This window comes from Anolis carolinensis, chromosome 1 (assembly GCF_035594765.1).
Source record: "Anolis carolinensis isolate JA03-04 chromosome 1, rAnoCar3.1.pri, whole genome shotgun sequence".
NCBI lineage: Eukaryota > Metazoa > Chordata > Lepidosauria > Squamata > Dactyloidae > Anolis > Anolis carolinensis.
The window spans coordinates 54,618,446-54,638,807 of record NC_085841.1 but is presented as its reverse complement, the minus strand read 5'-3'; the positions used below and the strand labels follow the sequence as shown (position 1 = coordinate 54,638,807).

The window sequence follows — 20,362 nt, the reverse complement described above, 5'->3', positions numbered from 1 at the left end:
GTATAGGAGACTGTATAGGACACTGCCAACAAATACCAGGTTCAGATGAGGATTCCTCTATTCTCTGAGGAATTCTCTTTAGAAGATGTAAAGCACCACAATTTGAGCAATTTGAAAAATGTTTCCAGACTGGGAGACAGATTAGATTGCTCCTGGGCCTCAGAACAGACAGCATCCCAATTATCTCAAGATCCAGATTTCCATTTTTGATTTAATGGTAGAAACTATGCTACTATCTAGTCATAGTATCTAAAGATGATTGGTTGGCTCCCGTATTAAAAAGCACCTCTAAACATAAATAACTCTTCATGAGAAAGGGCTTATTTAGGAGTAAGACCTTTTCTTGGATAACTAGCCTGCAGCTGTATCCAGGGTAGAGTTGTGAAAGCTCTGGTTAAATGTCTTCAGTTACAGGCGGAGAGTTGCTTGGTTTTGTGGATGAATGGCTCAAGTATTTTGTATTATTTTAAATTTGTATTTAACTGCTTATGTTTTATTCTTTTGTATTGTTATGTATTGGCATCGAATTCTGCCAGTTTTGTAAGCCGCCCTGAGTCTCTTCGGGTGAGAAGGGTGGGATAGAAATGATGAAAATAATATCTCTTCTCCAGCTCCATGACTCATTTTGAGATACTCAATTGCTTCACTGTAATAGGAAGTTCAAACTCTCTTTTGAGTCTAACTCTTGACATTAGATTCAACAGGATTTTTTCTTTTTTGTTTCTTTGGGTTGACACTGCCTGAATCAAGGTTCTTCTGTTTATTTTTCTCTAAAACAAGCTAAAATTGCTGAAGGTTAATGTGACATGTTTTGATGACTATCATAATGCATAACAACCCTACCTATAGGCCTAACTCAGTGGTTCTCAACCTGTGGGTTCCCAGATGTTTTGGCCTTCAATTCCCAGAAATCCTAACAGCTGGTAAACTGGCTGTTTTTTCTGGGAGTTGTGGGCCAAAACACCTGGGGACCCACAGGTTGAGAACCACTGGCCTAACTGAAGGTTGTGGGCAATCAAACAATAAATTAAACAAGGACCTACACTCAAGCAACTGTGTACAGGACTGTGAGCATGGAATGATATAAACTATTTACCTAAGTGAATTTCCATTGACTTTACTTTGGATGATTTTCTGTGTGAATGCTAGCTTAAAACAAAGAAGATTATAAAATGTAAGATACTTTATTAAATAATACAAGAAAAGGCTCAAGGAATGACAAGCAAATGAGAATTTTGGTTCTGTAGGATTTATACACCGATCAATGATTCATGTTTATTTAGCATATATGCTGAACAAGCAAATTGTCGTCTTTGGATGAAATCAATTTCGGTCCTCAAACTGTGCCTTATTTTTTAGCAGAAATGCTGCCAGATATTCAATAGGATTTGGTGGTCTGAAAAGAAAAAAGAAACCAGATGTAATTTCTTACACAAACTAGTTTTTATTTCAATATGTGTTTTATTTCAAGATATGATTATTTGACAGCATTTACATTTTAAAAGATAATGTTTATATATATTTCTTTCTCTTTTTTCACAGAAAGGGGAACCTCATTTCTGACAGAATTTATATCAGTGGTGGCGTTGTATGAAGCCAGAGCTGGCAACAGGTGGGAGCCCTGATTTTTTACCATCCTGAATACTAATATCTTTCATTATGTGGTGTCAAGTTCTATCTTTGCATCCCATGACTTCTCACCATAGCCGTTCTTTGAAATCCTTTATGCTCCCTGGTCCCCATTAATGCATGCTGTATTTTCTCTGCATTAATAGCACCCTGTGTCTTTAATGCTCCATGCCCTCTGCTGCTAGCTTGCTTGATTTCTTTGCTGCCCAAGGAGGAAAAAGCTTCCCTTCCTCAATGGCCAGAATGGAAACACAGGAGTTGTCGGAGGAAAGACAAGCTACTCTGACCCTCTGCTGGCAGCTCATTCTGCCTCCATGCCAGCTGCAAAGGAAAAGAAGAACCTCCTTGTGATTCCTCCTGGTTTAGCCAACTCAGAAACAAAGGGACAGAGCAATTTGTTACTCCTCTGACAGCCCGTGTTTTTCTGCTAAACATATAAAATGGGGATGTTGGAAGAAGGAAGCTAGCAGCTAAGACAGAAAGGCACTAACGGCCACATTTCCCTGGGCTAATAGTTTTCCATCCTTATATAGGCTAAATTTTAATATTGTGAAGAATGGCTGGTCTGTTTAAGGTATTTGATCTGATTATTTTTAACTAGGAGAAAGTGAATTTCTAAGGAGATATTACTTCCTTTAGGCAAAGTTGTGCAGTCAGCAGCGTTTCAATTTTCACAGAGTTTTTCTATTTCAGTCCTTTCCTGCTTTTATTCATTTACTTGATTTGTTTTTATCCCACCTTTCTCCCAACACAGGGACTCAAGGTGGGAGGAAGAATGTAGAGAAAACTGCTTAGCCTTTTTCTGGATATACTTCAAAAGGAAGGAAAGGTGTGAACTGAGAATACTTGGCTCTAAGAGCTTTCATATTAGACCACCATCCTTTCCCCCCTACAGCACTCTCTCAGTAAAGGGAGGAGAAGAAATTGTGATATAGCAACAGTATGCAACCAAAGTAAGGATAAAGAATGTTGTTTTTCAGGTTTTTTCAAATCAGACTTCACTTTTCTATTTAATAAGTCAGTTATAGTGCTTAATTAATTAAAGCTGATGACAAGTTTAATTCTAAATGCTCTCAGGTAGATAGAATTAAGCCTCTGGAAAATTCTAATTTTTAAATTTCATCTATCATTGAAAAATCAAATGGAATAATAAAGTTGGATATGCACTACATTATTTTAAACTGTGGGGAGGAGCTCATATGAAGGAACCTTCTTTCACTCCGCTTTCCACAAATCCTTCAAATAGCATATCAAGGAAAGTTAGTGTTTTATATAAAGGAGAATTTTTATGTATAATTAGGAACAATATATCCAAAGATAAATTTGCCACCATATATAATTTTTAAGAGATAGGTCTCTATAACCTATCCAAGCATAAGTCATATTGATTATTACAAATGAAATGCTATAAAGAACCGGCATACCTGTCCTTTGCAAGCACCGCAAGTCCTTGTAGTAAGATAGGCACTACTGTCTGATCCAGGTAGGCACGTGTAGGCAATGCCTGAAGATCCACTTTCTGCTTTGATGTTTTCTCTGCATTTGCCTTCTCATTTTCCACTATTCGCTTAAAAATATAAAACATACGCTTCATGAAAATAACCTAAGTATCATAGTCAAAAACATCAAGTCCTGTATTTTTGAACTAAACTGGCCACAAAGTGAACAAAAATCCATGTGATTAGTTCAGTGAAGTAAGTATACGTTCTGTAACAAGCCAGACAAAGCACCAAGAATTAAAGTTTACTCATTCCTTGAAGATTTACCACTGTGGATTTATATTTATTGTAGAATTCATGAGGTTGACACCATTTTAATGGGTGCTGCTCAATGCTATAGAGTTGTGGAGTCTATAGTTTTACAAGGCTTATAGCCTCCTCTGTCAAACAATATTGATGCCTCACCAAACTACAACTCCCATATTCCAGAGTATGGCACCATGGCAGTTAAAGTGGTGAAAGAGTGCATTAATTCCACAGTGCAAATGAACACTAAATAAAATATTTAGAGTGTGTCACTGCATGGCTCTCCTTTACAGATTCATACCATGGATTTTTATGTGGAATATTTAGTTCTTTGAATAGTGAATTCAAAGTTGTTTTGCATCCAAAAGCCCAAAAATTTCAAATAATCTCCATAAATAACTTGTCTAAATTTCTATAATTTTGTACAGCACTGTAAGCCCATGTATCTATATTTTTGTATATGATATAACACTGTAAGCTCATGTCTGCATAATCGCACTTTTATTTTTAAGAACAGCTGAAACAAAACTCTAACATTCATTAGGTGGTTTACTCTTAATGACACATGTGCACTTTTGGATGGAGCACAAGGAGATGGTTAAGCCTTTGTGTTTCAGCCAGAACCTTCTCCCAACAGCAGCCTAACCCCAGGAGCACTACTGTTGTTGCTTACTGGTGAAGAAGAGAGGGAGGCAATTCAGATGATGAGGATGAGGCTGTTCTAAGTTCCCATAGCAAGGAAAAGGAAGATGCACTGAATCCATGCTTCTTTCCATCTTTTGATATGACACAGCTGCTTATTCATGATCTGAAATGCTTCCTCTATTACCTCTCCCTCCACTGCACCATCAGTGAGCAGTCACAGTAGGGTCCCCTTGCAGTCTTAAATCCACCAGTGGGCAGGACATGGAACTGTGCATGCGGTACATTATGTTCTGCCTTCTCAACACAGGATCCCAGCTTATTTAACACTATTTCATACTTTTTCCCACAACAAATGCTAGAAAACATGGACAGAATAGCAGCCTATCATAAATCAATATACTTCCCCTCACACTACACATATTTCCATTATGTGTGTGTACACATACTTTCATTTTCCCTTTCAACATATGGCAACCCCATGAATTTCATAGGGTTTTTAAGGCAAAGAATACTCAAGAGGTGGTTTTGCTAGTTTCCTCCTGCCAAATATAGTCCACAGCACCTGGGATCCATTGGTGGCCTTCCATCCAAGTACTAAGCAGCATGAGATACTGAGGGAAATTATGCAGGGCAGTGCCAAAATAATTTTAAGAACTAATTCTTACCTCTACATTCTCTGTTAGACCATACTCTGCATGAGGGTTTTCAGGAACCTATTAAACAACAGAGGATTTTAAAGTGAAACCCAAATATTGAAAACAATAAAACTAGGAGCATATATATAATATATAGCATTACCTGTGGCTGGGCCTCCATAGGCTGTTCGGTGTCCATGATGTGTAGACTTCAGCAAAGGTAAAGTAGTCTTGGAAGGAAAAACAATCAAAACATATTGCCAATTATACTGCAATGTGGTTTAGAAGGCTGACATGTAAAATATATCTAATATCCCAAATGTTATGAACTGTGGAAATAAAATGACTTCAAATGTTCTTATTAAATGAATTCTTGACAATTACATAATTTCAAAGAAAAAACTAGAATTCAGTTTTCCTTAGGAAGATGACAAAATTGTTTAACAATTCACACTCATCCTTTAAACTAACCTTTTTACCTGGAAGGAACCTTTGAAATAATTTTTCAGATCTCAAGGAATTCCTGCCAAAAATTTTTTTACTTCAATCCCACCCTATCCCCCTGAGAAATCATTTCTGAGAAGCTGTACTGTATATTATAGATGAGGCTGAGGCAGTGGAAATTGTGGAGCACGTTTTGCTGCACGGCTCTTTTTACAGAGACCTTTGGAAACATTTTATAAATCCAATTTTATAAAATTTACCAGGGAGAAACGTAAGGTTCTATGTTGATTATCTATTGGCTGACCAACACCCTAGCTTTTGTGCTGCAGCAATAGCTTGTTGGTGCAAGATGCACAGTCTTAGAAGGTTTTAATATTTATTTCAGTATTTACCATTGTCATCTTAGCACATAAATGTTTAATACCTTTTTAACTATCATATTCAAAACTGGGTTTTAACTTTGGACAGTGTTTCTTAATACCTAAATGTATATGCTTGTGTTCTGACACTGGTACATTTTTTGGTGCTGGTCATCAACTGTTATATACACAGTAGAGTCTCACTTATCCAAGCTTCGCTTATCCAAGCTTCTGGATTATCCAAGCCATTTTTGTAGTCAATGTTTTCAATATATCGTGATATTTTGGTGCTAAATTCGTAAATACAGTAATTACAACATAACATTACTGCGTACTGAACTACTTTTTCTGTCAAATTTGTTGTATAACATGATGTTTTGGTGCTTAATTTGTAAAATCATAACCTAATTTGATGTTTAATGGGCTTTTCCTTAATCCCTCCTTATTATCCAAGATATTCGCTTATCCAAGCTTCTGCCAGCCCGTTTAGCTTGGATAAGTGAGACTCTCTACTGTATATATATAAAAGATATTATCTTGCAAAACAGCAGAGACATTCATGGAGACACAATGTTGTAAAGTTCTTGTTAGAAACTCTTTCAAACTTATTTTAGGGAAGCTTTTATTTCAACAGGTCTTACTCCCAAGGAAGTGGGCTGCAGCCTTGTCTATGTATCCTAAGAAAAGTTCCATTCATTATTACACTGCAATGAAGAGATAATAATATAACACTTTATTTATATTCTGTTCTATCTCCCCAAGGGGACTCAGAGGATTACAGGTACATATATGATGAACATTCAATGTCTTTGTACAATTGACAAAGACAGACAAGTACATAAGCAGAGGCAAGGCTTCCCTTGCTCCAAAGCCCAAAAAGGTAAACTATTTCCCTGCTCAGCTTTCAATTCGTCTCCCTTTTTCATTCATCTCCCTTTCTAAGGGTGCATCTACAGTGTAAAATTAGTGCAGTTGGACAACGCTTTAACTGCCATAGCTCAATGCTACGGAATTCTGGGAGTGGTAATTTGGTGAGGCTCCAGCATCTTTGGCCAGAGAGGGCCTTGTAAAACCACAGCCCTCAGGGTTGCATTGTATTGAATGGTTAACGTGGTGTCGAACGGCATTCATTTTATACTGTACAGTTTTACACCTTAAACCTCATGAAAGTGGGGCGGTCGCATTCAAGCTGGGAAGGAATGGGCCGATGGGCCTCACCCACCCCGCCCCCAGAACCGGCGCCCAGCGGCCTACCTTTCCTCTAGACCCGCTCTCGAGTCCCTCAACTCCCCGGAGTCAAACACAACGAGCAAGCGACCGTCGCGGAGCAACAAGCGAAACAAACGCCCTGCCAGATAGCAGCCTCGGTTGCCGTGAAGCCTTGTGCCGTAAAAGAGAGAGACTGTCGTAATTCAACGTCCGGAGTGACGGAGATCTTGCTGCGCCTGCGCGATAATGAGTGCTGGCTTGTTTTTTTCCGGAAAGGGAGAGGGAGGGCATTGGGATTTTCTGTAAACACGCTGCAAAGTTTTAGAATCTTGACACCAAACTATCGCCCATGGATCAGTGCTATGAGAATCTGAGTCTTGGAGTTTTGTGAAGTATTTAGTCTTTCCTTCTTTCCCCCTTCCTTTCTGTTCCTTCCTATACAAACTACAAATCCCAGGACTCCATAGGATGGAACCAGGACAGTTAAAGTGGTGCCAGACTGCTGCAATTCTGCCGTGAATGGTCTCTTTCTATATCCAAAATATAGGCAGGTGGAGATAAGTTTCTGCATACAATAAAACCAGTGAAATATTTCCCCCTGCCATTAAGTCCATTCGTGTCCTACTCTGGGGGTTGGTGCTCATCTCCATTTCTAAGCCGAAGAGCTGGCATTGTACGTAGACACCTCCAAGGTCATGTGGCAAGCATGGCTAGGTTGGCAGAAGCTGGGGCTAACAGCGGGAGCTCATTCTGCTCCTCACATTCGAACCCCTGACCTTTCGGTCAGCAAGTTCAGCAGCTCAGCGGTTTAATCCGCTGCACCACCGAGGGCTCCAGACCAGTAAGCCAAGCTGTAAAACAAAGGGTATTCTGCAAGAGCAGGCATAGACAAACTTTCGCCCTCCAGGTGTTTTGGACTTCAACTCCCATAATTCCTAACAGCCTCAGGCCCCTTCCTCCCCCCTCCCCTACAGGGGAAAAGGAAGGGGCCTGAGGCCATTAGGAACTGTGGGAGTTGAAGTCCAAAACACCTGGAGGGCCGAAGTTTGCTCATGCCTGCACAAGAGGGTATTCACCAAGGGTATTCAGCAAGAGGGAATCTGCATCCTTTAATTGAATGTAAATGGATTTAAATGTCTTCAAGTTGCCTTCTGAAACAAACCTTGAAAAATTCCTTACTTACCTGTGTATATTTTTTCTATACAAAAGTAGATTTTACTTCTTTTTTTACGAAGTCAGAATCTATAGCCTCCATGATGAATTAATTGATCACACTGAATACTGCAGATAATATGTATTTATTTTATTTCCCACATTTGTACCCTGCCCTTCTCACCCCGAAGGGGGCTCGGGGTGGCCTTACAACAGGCAACAATTTGATGCCAACAACATATAGCTCCAAAAATAAACAATTACAATTACAATTCAAGCAATCAAAACATTATTAAACATCAATTAAAATCACACAAATTCAAGTCATAGTCTAAGGCCTGCCTGTTTGTCAATCAGATTAATTCATTCTCATTATTGCACTGCTTCAATTATTGCTCGAAAGCTTGGTCCCACAGTTACGTCTTAAGTTTTTACCTGAAGGTCAGGAGGGAGGGGGGTGACCTGATTTCATTAGGGAGGGAGTTCCACAGGTGAGGGGGCACCACTAATAATAATAATAATAAATTTTATTTTCTACCACGCCACCATCTCCCTAAAGGGGAGCTTACAAAGCACTCATAATGAAAAAATACATACGGTGCAATAAATACAGATACATCAACATCAAAAGAAAACATAATTCACATCATCAATACATAACAAATTAATAAACCCTAAAATACACATCAATAAAATGTTATGGTAATTATAGACATAAAATGAACAACAACCAGTCATATAAAGTGCTTTCAGTGAGAAAACCAATGGGTCTCCAATTTGAACCTTTTGGGCTCTATATCTATTGGATAGTTTGGCTAAAGAGCCAAGTTTTTAGGTTGAGAAGGCCCTGTCCCTCGTCCCCACCAGTCGCGCTTGCGAGGAGGGCGTGGGACCGAGAACACAGCCTCCCCGATGATCTTGGTCTCCGAGGTGGATCTTAGAGGGAGATATGTTCCCTTTCGCAGCGGGTTCGTTCTCTTACTGAATGACTACATTACCCAGAGTGCGTCGCTTCCGCGCACACAAAGAGGAGTGGGCCCTCCCTTATGCATTCTACAGCTGCCTCTTTCACGGACTAACAGCTGTTTCTCGAATTCCTTGACGGGATTGGTCGGCTCCCTCCTCTCGCCCTCTCTATCTCTCTTTTTGTTGTGTGTCGACCCCGCCCCCTATTGTCGCCTCGGCCGGTTTGCGCAGGCGCAGAGGAACAATAGCGCTCGTGCCGGCTCTAAAGGCGAACAACCGTTACGGCGCTTTCTTATTCAGGAAGCGAGGTTGTGCGCGCGCACGCCTCGGGTTGAAGGGGGGCTGAACGCAAGGGGCGTAGCCTAGGCCGATGGCGGGCCCGCGCCGCTGGTGGTGGTCAGTCCCCGGCAGAGGGTTATGGCGGCCACGGCGGTGGTGAATGAATTCTCCGGGCGGGAGAGGGAAGAAGACAGGCTTGGCCGCCTCCCGCTCCCCGACTCGCGCCGGGGTCTCCTCCCGCCCGCCTTCTCCCGCGGCCGGGCCGGCTCCCTCCCCGCGGCTCCCTCGGCAGGCACAGGCAGCGGCGGTGGCTCCCTCTCCCTCGCCTCCGCCCCTCTCGCCTTCGCCTCACAAGCGGAACCTCTTCTACTTCTCCTACCCGCTCTTCGCCGCCTTCGCGCTGCTCCGCTTCCTGGCCTTCCAGCTGGGGCTGCTCTTCGCCTGGCTCTGCGAGCGCTTCTCCCGCGGCGGAGCCCTCATGGCCGCCGCCAAAGGCAGCCCCGCCGCCGGCAGGACGCCCGCGGGAGACGCGCCCGAGGCGGTCCGGGCCTGCCACAAGCGCGCCTTCGAGTGCATCTCCACGGCGCTGCGCATCGACGAAGACGAGGCCGGTAAGTTAGGGGTGAGGAGGAGGCGGCGTGGGGTAGGCCCCGGGGAGGAAGGACAGGTCTACAAGGTTTACAGCGCTGTCCAGCTGCATCCCTTGTACGATGTAGACGCAACCCCTCCTGTCTGCCGCCTCTGCGGGGAAAAGGCTTTTCTGTTATCGGTCCCTGTTATCTTGACAGGTGTTTTTCCTGGCAGGTGCTTCCACAGCATGAATGGGATGCAGCTTCGCTTGAGTCCCAGCCCCTGTTTTGTTTAGTCTTTAATAATAATAATAATAAAACTTTATTTATACCCTGCTCCATCTCCCGAAGGACTCAGGGTGGCATACACTGAGACAAGCCCAAAACCGCATTACAGTACATGGATAAAAATAATAACACAATAAAATCACAATATAATAACACATCTTATAAAAATTAAAGTAATTTAAAACATAAACAGTAATCCCAATCTGTAGTCAAGCACCATAGGACATGGGCCATTTTAAGGGGAAAGGAAACCTGAAAGTGTATATTCTTCAGTGGCTAGGGATGGGAGCGACTAAATGTAATAAAATGCATGGAATGGCCAAGGTCTAGGTAAAGCACATGGACAATTAATTATCAGTGATGAGGAGGCACCTGTGAACACGTTTTCAGATTCTTCTGGAAGGAATCCAGGGTGGGAGCTAATCTAATCTCCTTTGGGAGGGAGTTCCATAGCCTGGGGGCCCCCATCGAGAAGGCCTTCTCTCTCGTCCCCAACAACCGCGCTTGAGATGGAGGTGGGATCGAGAGGAGGGCCTCTCCAGCAGATCTTCGAGCCCATGTGGGTTCATAGGGGAAGATGCGTTCATGAAGATAAGCAGTTCCTGAGCCATTTAGGACTTTATAGGGGATCACCTGCACCTTGAATTGGGACTGGAAACTGATTGGCAGCCAGCAGAGCCTCAAACTGTTAAAATTATTATGCAAATGTTAATATATGGGAGACCTCAGCCACTTAGCTGAAGCAGGATCAAGCCATTTGACTTAGGTAATTTCTCTTTAAAAAGGCATTTAACCCACAACCCACATGCAAAGGTTTATGGGGGCCATAAACCTGACAAGCACTCTAGTGATTCTAGACAGGCAACATGCAAGGGGGTTTAACCATTCTAACATGCATGACAAGATTGTTAGTTTATCCAACACAAACTGCATCGACACCGTAGAATGAATGCAGTGAGATCATGCTGTGAGAATCACACGAGCTGTATTTTGGGCTTTCAATGGCGTTCTCCATTCACCTCCCCTTTGTAAGAATGCATCTATACTAGGCATAGACAAACTTCATTGCACTATTGCAGTGGTTCTCAACCTCGGGTCCCCAGATGTTTTTAGCCTTCAACTCCCAGAAATCCTAACAGCTGGTAAACTGGCAGGGATTTCTGGGAGTTGTAGGCCAAAAATATCTAGGGACCCCAGGTTGAGAACCACTGGACTATTGGATTATGACCTGTTAGGATCACAACCTATTGGGTAGTAGAGTTTCAGGAGTGTTCCTTTAGTTTATTGCAACTCCCAGAAATTCCAGCCAGGTTACCAGCTGTTAGTATTTCTGGGAGTTGAAGGCCAAAATATCTGGGGACCCACAGGTTGAGAACCACTGGTTTATTGGGTAATGGAAGATCACTGGGCATGTAAATATCTTGTTTATATTCGATGCTCTCAGCAGACAAAGATTCAAGTAGACTACTTTAATAACATGTTTTTTTTACTCACAACTTCGTGGATTTAAATATAGAGGTACATTTCTTGTCAGGTTAAACATTAAAACATTTAAGCTTGTATCTTTAACTTATAGTCTTTAACAGTCTCTTCAAAACTATATTGCTCTGTACAGCTTTCCTTTATAACAGTCTACTTTCAAAGAACTCAAGCCTCAACTAACTTCTAACACTGGCTTCTGTACTCAAACAGATTCAAGCCTCAACTGTCATCCTTTTAAACTGCATTTTAAATAGTCACTGAACCAGTCACATGGTCTGCAAAACCTACCACTGCCTCAAGTACATAGAGCAAAGAAAGCTGCAAACCGAAGAAGACATTCAGGAACTAAACTGACACATTATAAACAGACAAAACATTAACTAGAGGAGGCTTGAGAAGGTTGCTATCTTCAACACCTTCCAGGCGTTTTGGACTTCAATTCCCACAATTCCTAACAGCTTCAGGCCCTTTCCTTTCCTCCTTAGCCATTTAAACTGAGGGCCGAAGTTTACCCAGGCCTGATCTACACTGCAGAATTAATGTAGTCTGACACCACATGGCTCAATGCTATGTGTTTGTAGGAGTTGTAGTTTGATCAGGCACCAACACTCTTTGGCAAAGAAGGCTAAAGACTTTGTAAAACTACAAGTCACATGCTTCCATAGCATTGAGCCCCAACAGTTAACGTGGTATCAAACTGCATTGATTCTATAGTGCAGATGCTTGTGGGTCATCCAGTGTACAAACAGGCTGATCATCCCTTATCCAGAAATCCAAAATTGTTCATGTGCGTGGCTGATTTAGTGACAACTTTGCTTTTTGATAGTTCGTTGTTTCATGCACAAAATTATTCAGAAATGGCCTAAAATTGCTCCCGCTTTTCTCCACAAATGGGACTCAAAGTGGGGTACATAAAATCGCAACAGATACATAATACAAAACCCCTCATCCCACAACCCAGCATATGAACAATAAAACACACATTGTATAAACCCAAATTACAATAATATAAATAAGCATAAAAACATATGCATCATTGTCAATTTAAAAACTTTACACCTCTGGCCACTGAGGTTATCCTAACATTAAAACATAGACTAAACAATTCAGAGCAACATAACTGTGGCTATATGAGCCTTGAGGCCTTATCTGACATTAGACATGAAACAAAAATGAATTTTATGTTTAGATTTATGTCCTGTCTCCAGGATATCTTGTGTACATATATGCAAATGCAGGTATTCCAAAATAATAAAAAATCCAAGATTTCAGCAAGAAGCTCATCCTGTACCACTATTGTAGTTATTGTTACAGATGGCTAGAATGAATGGAGGTTTGGATAATTTAAATATCTCCCAGAATGAAAGGATTGGTGGTGTATTCCTGCTGTCACAGAAATACCAAGTATCCGTTATTTGTGGTAGGGCTTGTGACATGAAGACCTTGTGGGCGGGGTCCCTTTAAGGATTGCTTCACTGCCTTCACTGTGAAGCTGAAAGAGACTTTGTATGCTATCCTTTGTTCTCAGCTGTCAGCTTGTACTTTTGGGATTGAGATTTCATCTCACAGACTTCCCTTGCTTTCTTATCTTGTCTGTGCTGCATGCTATACTTGATTTTCTGAGATATTGAATTATTTCTTTTGCTTGCAATACCTAGAATATTGGATACTTGTAAAATGATGGAGGCACAACTATCCAGGATCGCAGTTTTGGTACTTACTCAAGCAGGACTTGCTAGTCTTTTGTGAGAACATGAAAGCATACTTAGAAGGACAAGTTGCATCTTGTTAGTTGCAATGTCTAGTGAATAATTTCAGCCTTCTGGATGTTATGGTTTTGGAACAAAGATTGCATATGTTTTTAATGGCATATCTATTTCAGCAAGGTTACGGTAATTGCTGGGAACTTACCAGTGTTCTTAAGGCATTTGTTATGATAGCAGTTAACAGATGGAAGTACAGTAGAGTCTCATCCAACATAAATGGGCCGGCAGAATGTTGGATAAGCGAATATGTTAGATAATAAGGAGGCATTAAGGAAAAGCCTATTAAACATCAAATTAGGTTATGATTTTACAAATTAAGCACCAAAACATCATGTTATACAACAAATTTGACAGAAAAAGTAGTTCAATACGCAGTAATGCTATGTAGTAATTACTGTGTTTACGAATTTAGCACCAAAATATCACTATGTTTTGAAAAGATTGACTACAAAAATGCGTTGGATAATCCAGAACGTTGGATAAGTGAGTCTCTACTGTAACTAATTGGCTGAATCTACATTCTCCCTTTTGATGCTGAGTTTAAACTGCAGGCATTTGACAAGATTTGGCTTAACTTTTAGGCTTTTTTGTTGATTAGGAACTGCAATTTTGCTAGCTTTTGAGACATTATAGTTGGTCTGAATAAAATTATTGCCGCATTGTAGATTTTGAATTAATAGGTTGGACTGGATCAGAACAGATTACCTTTCTACAAAAGAGCTTGTTATTTGCTAATCATAAAGTAAATGCTGTGGTTTTAAACTTTGAATGTTTTTTATTGATTTTAATTGCATTTTTAGTGCTGTGTGTTTAATTCTGTTTTACTGTTGGCATATTTGTATATTTTAAATTGTATACTAATGATTTTATGTCAAGCCACTTTGAGTCCCCTTTGGGAGAGATAAAGCGGGGTATAAATAAAACTAGCTATGCCCGGCCACGCATTGCTGTGGTGTGGTTCCAAGTGGGTTTTTGTATGAATGTTGTAATTAGTCACCTTGATTAGCATTGAATGGGCTTTCAGCTTCAAAGCATGGTTGTTTCCTCCCTGGGGGTATCCTTTGTTGGGAGGTGTTAGCTGGCTCTAGTTATTTCCTATCTGGTATTCCCCCGTTTTCAGAGTGTTCTTCTTTATTTACTGTCTTGGTTATAAAGTTTTGTAATGCTGGGAACCTGGTTTTGTTCATTTTCATGGTTCATAGCAACCTAATGATCATGATGATGATAATAATAATAATAATAATAATAATAATAATAATATAATAATAAAATGACTCTGAGGTAACTGCAGCCACTCTGACCTAGGGAAAAACTCACACTCCTCCAGATTCCTCTCAGGAGTAAACTCTGGCAGATTTTCATGGGAACAGATTTCGCTTTCTCTAACATCCTAAGAACTACCAGGAGATTCACTAACACATCTCTCCATGCCACCGTCCATCTCCCCAAACCCCCTCCTGAGACCCCACAAAATCCCCTTCTTCATCCTCTGAAGCATCAGATTCTTCACAAACCACAACATCGATAGCTCTAAAGTTGAGGAAGAAAGGAGCCTGAAAGTTTCCCCACTTGTACAATTACATAACGAAAAAGTAACACAAATTATTTTACGTCATAATAGTTACAATACGGACTCTTACAAAATTTTAGAAACACTTTAGAAACTATTCCCCTCCCCCCTAATTTAGTAATGAGTATTGAAACATTTTTTTCTTGATTGCACACTCCTAGTATACATATGTTGGGAAGTTTGTGGACAGGATCTCTCAGCTTTTGACTTGATCAATCCCACCCGCACCTCTCGTAGCATATAGTTACATGTCTCATATGAAGATCAAGTATTATGACTTGCTCAGTTGAGAATCTGACTCATTACTTGGGAAAGTATGTATATGTGATTGCCCTGCTTAATTACATTTTTTCTTTGATGCAGGTGCCTTTAGCTGCTAGTTGTAATGATCTATCTGGAGCTATTTCCTCTATGTGTTTTATTTGATATATCTTACCAAGTGCATGACCCAAGTTGAGGTTGACCTATGAACATCTGGGTAGAAGATCTGGTATTCTGCTCCTGTATGGGCTGCATATCTTTGTAGCTTGGTTTCCTGCAAATACCTTGTGATATTAAGAGAAAAAAATCCTAACTTAAAATAATAAAGTACTATAGAGATACTGTGCTTCCACAAGCCCTTTTTGTTGTGTGGGTACCTAGAAGGACTCTGACTAATGACTTTCAGAGTTTGTATCCTGCATTACACTTGCATGGGTATTGAACTATGTATGTATGGAGCTTGAATGCTTTGTTTCCCTATAACCAAAATAATAAGACAAACTTTTTTTCCAGTAGGACAGAAGGAACAAGCTGTTGTATGGTACAAAAAGGGGATTGAAGAACTGGAGAAAGGAATTGCAATACTAGTTACAGGTCAAGGTAAGCTGACTTTGTGAGTGGAATTTAACAAACACGCATTGATAAATAGCTAGATAGGAAAATAGAATAATTGAGTACAACTATCTAACTGCAGTAGTATTAAAATTAAATTTTCTTTTATAATTAAATCAAATAATGTATTAAATATAACTTTCTTATCTGTCCCATTGTTATATTTTGCCATGGGTCAAGTAAATATTATTTGAAACTACAGTAGAGTCTCACTTATCCAACACTCGCTTATCCAACGTTCTGGATTATTCAACGCATTTTTGTAGTCAATGTTTTCAATATATCGTGATATTTTGGTGCTAAATTCATAAATACAGTAATTACTACATAGCAGTACTGCATATTGAACTACTTTTTCTGCCAAATTTGTTGTCTAACATGATGTTTTGGTGCTTCATTTGTAAAATCATAACCTAATTTGATGTTTAATACGCTTTTTCTTAATGCCTCCTTATTATCCAACATATTCGCTTATCCAACATTCTGCCGGCCCGTTTATGTTGGATAAGTGAGACTCTACTGTACTTCGATGTGCACTTCAAGTTCCTTTGAAGTAGTATGCAAAAAGTAGGCCTAGCATGTTTTTCTTCCTGTATACCAGAAGTTTGATGTGTTGAAATTACGATGTGAAGCTTTCTTGTCTCCTGTTGCCTACTTATAGATTGCTGTGGAAACACACTGCTAATTTAAGAGTCTGAGAAGCTTTTTATTTATGCATTTATTCATTTATTTGTTCATTTAAAATCCTACTTTTCCCCTGACAAGGGAGAGTAAGCCTAGAAGTATTTGTTCATCTTTCAGTGAAGATTGAGCTATCATTTAAATTATATTGAATTGCTTCTCTTTCATCCTATTAAAATATTGGATATTTGATTGGCACACTGGATCCAAAACAGATTCTGTTTCTGTCTTTTGAATGAAGTTGATTTGTGAAGTGAGTCACATAAATATTTCACTGATTGACTAGGTGACCATAATTTTGAACAGCATCCAGATTCTAGAGCACAGGTGAACATTTTGCAGTTTCACAAATGTTAAATTCTTAGTACCCTCTCATTTGACCATGCTATTGAGCAGAATTTCTCAACCCTGCTCCTCTAGATGTTTTGAACTTCAGCTCCCACAATTCCTAACAGCTGGTAAGCTGGCTATGATTTATGTGAGCTGAAGTCCAAAACACCTGGAGGAGCAGAGTTTGAGAAACACTGCTATAGAGGGCTGATGAGAAGTGTAGCCTGAAAACATCTGAAGTGCTTCATATTTTCCAGCATGCCATAAACCATGATTTACATAACATTTGGGAAATATATGGCATTGTACATGTAACTACAGTTCCTATCAGCATCAATTAGCCTGAGCAATATTCAAGCTTCATGGAACCCAAATTCTAAAAATATCTGAAAAGCCGCAGGATTTCCATTTTTGTTTTTTATTATCATGATAGGAGCTGCTTGAAATATTGCAATGTTATTGCATTCTCCTGTATAACATATTTTAGGTCTAGCAACCATAAAACAGCCTATGTGTAAGAGAACTTGCTTGTTAATAGTCTGCATGCTGTGTATATGTAGGGCTTCACGTTGAAGCTCAGGCATAAGAAATGAAGCGTGCGAGATATGCTATGCAGTGTACAGGTATTTTTTCACTAATTGCACTGAGGCTTCATTGTGTGTGTTGTCTTTTCTCTCTTCAAAAGAACAAAATACAAGTGTTCAGGAAATACAAAATATTATCCTTGGTATTAGACGTATGTGTCCGTGATGCTTTCTAGTTTGATGTAATGACCAGTAATTTAAATTTTTAACTTGAGTGGATAATAAGTCTGTATGTTTCATATATATCTTATTAGTTTTATCTGATGAAGATATATGTTCTTTTTGATTAGTGTGAGTGGGTAAGATACAGTGAGTTCTTTTGCTCAAGTTTTTAAACATATATGGAATTATGTTGCCAAAAGGCACCAAAGGCATGATCAATGAACAAAGCCATTAAAATTTCATAAAAGATTACTGATAAATTAATGTTTGTTATCTTACTAGATTTTAAAAAATAATTTCTTTATGGATTTTACTAGATTTTAAAAATTAATTACTTTATCCAGTCAAATATAGTCACTTTGAAATACTATTGTTTTCTGATAAGTAGAGCCTTCACTCTTTTCATTGAGATAAATTGGACTTTAAAACATATTTAGGATTTTACCATTAGTTTGAATTAAAGATTTATTATCATTTTTCAAAAAGAGTAATAATTTTGTTATTAATGCTTTAAATGTAATATGCAAAATATAAATAAAGAGCTGACCAATTATTGGTTTAGTAACAACACTCTATGTGCTGTTACTGTGTTCATTTGCATCTTTTTTAGTGTGCGTAACTGTATTTAAAGAGAAAAGCATGTATAGACTTGTAATGTTAGGTAAGCCTATAAACATCATGGAAACTTTTTGTTGTGTCAGTAACTTCTACATATGTTTGCATTTCATAATGTAATTTGCATACTTTGTTCACATTCCCATAGTAGGTTGTAGAACCAATATTTCTGTTGTAACTATACCTGAATATTTAACTTTCTTTTTAAGGAGATCATTATGAACGAGCTCGCCGTCTCCAGTCTAAAATGATGACAAATTTGGCAATGGCCAAGGACCGTTTGCAACTGTTAGGTACTACTTAATATTGTTGTTTTAGAAGACTAGAATTTACAGTTACACAATGCATTTGCTGTTTTTCAGAATCTTTTATTTATATTAGAGAGGAACTAGATACTTTGAAAGATTAAAAACATACTTTTATAAAAGATCATATTAGAATTAATTTTACCTGCACAATGTATCTACTGAGAGCTGTAAGAATAAATTGTGAAAATTTCAGCTCAAAGATTTGCCAGGTGGGAATACAATTAGTGGAGAATGGTGTAAGGGTTATAATTCAGTAGTGGAAAGCATAAGAAAAGCAATTGGCTTTTTATAGTTTTAAAAAACTTTTTAAAAATCTACTTACAAATTAGGCATGTTGATGAAAAGTAAGAAATTACGGAACAGAGTGTTTATCTGTCTTGGGATCTGCTTAGGATTTCATTTAAAACTATATGTGTTTCTAAAATACATAGTGACCTCATGGATGAGCAAGGTTTGAATACTAGCATCAAATTTAGAAGTGTTAAAACAAAGAGACCACAAGTTGCAACCCAAATTAACTTGCAAACCAAAACTAGGTGGTATTGTAACAGATAAGCTAACTTGAGTTTAATATTAAACCCACATGATTCTTTGATGCTATTGGGTCATATTTCTTCCCTCTTTTGCTTGAATAACAAAGTTTACACAGCATAAACTTTGGAAGATCATTTTGCATTTGTGAGAATGGAGAAAAGGCATAATAAAGCCTTTTCTTTCTGAGTCCACATTATTTATTCCAGTAGTGTGAGGTGCTAGTGATAGGCTGTAATCAGGGCCGGCCCAAGGTAATTTTCAAGTGTAAGCGAACAGAATTTTGGCGCCCCCCCCCCCCAAAACAATCGGATATCGAATTGTTGGCAGTTGTGAGGCTACCCTGAGTCCTCTTCAGGGTGAGAAGGGCGGGACACAAGTATGGGAAATAAATAAATAAATAAATAAAATCAGGACAGTAAAAAAAGAACACTCAAAAACAGGGGAATTCCAGACATGAAACAATCAGGGCCAGCTAACACCACCCAACAAAGATTCCCTCAGGCAGGAAGCAGCCAGCTATGAATATGTGAGGGACATTCAATGCTAATCAAGGTGGCCAACTGCAACATTCACACTTGCCTCAACCTCACAACCTCTGAGGATGCCTGCCATAGATGTGGGTGAAATGTCAGGAGAGAATGCTTCTGGAGCATGGCCAGACAGCCCAGAAAATGCACAGCAACTCAATAATGATAATGATAATTTTATTTCTTACCCGCTCAAGACGGTTGACAACATTGCTAGAACACATAATAATTTAAAAACACTCCGTAAAATATACATATGGAAACATATTTCCATAAAGTACACAAAACAAAAAGGAGCCCCGGTAGCGAAGTGTGTTAAAGCACTGAGCTGCTGAACTTGCAGACCGAAAGGTCCCAGGTTCAAATCCCGGGAGCGAAATGAGCGCCCGCTGTTAGCTCCAGCTTTTGCCAACCTAGTAGTTCGAAAACATGCCAATGTGAGTAGATCAATAGGTACCACTTCCGGCGGGAAGGTAACAGTGCTCCATGCAGTCATGCTGGCCACATGACCTTGGAGGTGTCTACGGACAACACTGGCTCTTTGGCTTAGAAATGGAGATGAGCACCAACCCCCAGAGTCAGACATGACTGGACTTAACGTCAGGGGAAACCTTTACCTTTACCTTACACAAAACAAAAATTAGACATAGAGTGGAAGTTTAAACAATATCATGAAAAGGGCGAGAAATCTGCCCCTCTCCATATGGTATGAATCAGGGGTCCCCAAACTAAGGCCCGGGGGCCGGATGCGGCCCATCGAAGCCATTTATCCAGCCCCACGGCACAAGGGCAGAAGGGGGTTGGGCTAAGTAACCCAAGGGGTCTCTTCTTCTCTTACAACCATTATTATTATTATTATTATTATTATTATTATTATTATTATTAATATTGAGGCTGGGTGGCCATCTATCAGGGATGCTTTGCTTGTGCTTTTGGTGCACAGAGGCAGAAGGTAGTTGGACTAAATGGCCCAAGGGGTCTCTTCCAATCCTATTATTATTATTATTATT

General features: G+C 39.6%; 2 protein-coding genes and 1 long non-coding RNA gene across 10 annotated transcripts in view; 2 read left to right on the top strand and 1 right to left on the bottom strand.

Moving 5' to 3' along the window:
• Nucleotides 1-1,165: 1,165 nt before the first annotated feature.
• Nucleotides 1,166-6,883, bottom strand: dpy30 (dpy-30 histone methyltransferase complex regulatory subunit). The gene is made up of 5 exons (XM_003215937.4): nucleotides 6,712-6,883; nucleotides 4,818-4,884; nucleotides 4,685-4,732; nucleotides 3,054-3,196; nucleotides 1,166-1,396 (listed from the first exon to the last, which is right to left on the bottom strand). The coding sequence occupies exons 2-5, from the start codon at nucleotides 4,851-4,853 to the stop codon at nucleotides 1,324-1,326; spliced, it is 300 nt and encodes a 99-aa protein (XP_003215985.1). The 5' UTR covers nucleotides 4,854-4,884; nucleotides 6,712-6,883; the 3' UTR covers nucleotides 1,166-1,323.
• LOC134297375 (uncharacterized) lies at nucleotides 1,393-3,153 on the top strand. The gene is made up of 2 exons (XR_010004097.1): nucleotides 1,393-1,612; nucleotides 2,384-3,153. It is a non-coding gene; the product is annotated as an uncharacterized LOC134297375 (long non-coding RNA).
• A 2,134-nt stretch (nucleotides 6,884-9,017) lies between the features above and the next one.
• spast (spastin) overlaps nucleotides 9,018-20,362 on the top strand; it is a 48,046-nt gene continuing 36,701 nt past the window's right edge. For 2 of the 8 annotated variants that reach the window (XM_062974669.1, XM_062974655.1), the window contains exons 1-3: nucleotides 9,021-9,674; nucleotides 15,516-15,599; nucleotides 18,193-18,276. In XM_062974669.1, coding sequence (XP_062830739.1) covers nucleotides 9,224-9,674; nucleotides 15,516-15,599; nucleotides 18,193-18,276 — 619 coding nt within the window. In that variant the 5' untranslated portion in view covers nucleotides 9,021-9,223. Of the gene's footprint in view, nucleotides 9,675-15,512; nucleotides 15,600-18,192; nucleotides 18,277-20,362 lie in introns of all 8 variants that reach the window. The other 6 variants (XM_062974667.1, XM_062974651.1, XM_062974676.1 and 3 more) reach the window with 4 other exon arrangements.

What these genes read in the sequence shown, in the direction of transcription:
- dpy30 (XM_003215937.4), bottom strand. Translation starts at nt 4,853, where the DNA reads ATGGACACCGAACAGCCTATGGAGGCCCAGCCACAG. An exon ending in CTATGGAGGCCCAGCCACAG is followed by an intron (nt 4,733 to 4,817) that starts GTAATGCTATAT and finishes GTTGTTTAATAG; the next exon opens with GTTCCTGAAAACCCTCATGC. An exon ending in GCGGTGCTTGCAAAGGACAG is followed by an intron (nt 1,397 to 3,053) that starts GTATGCCGGTTC and finishes TTTTCTTTTCAG; the next exon opens with ACCACCAAATCCTATTGAAT.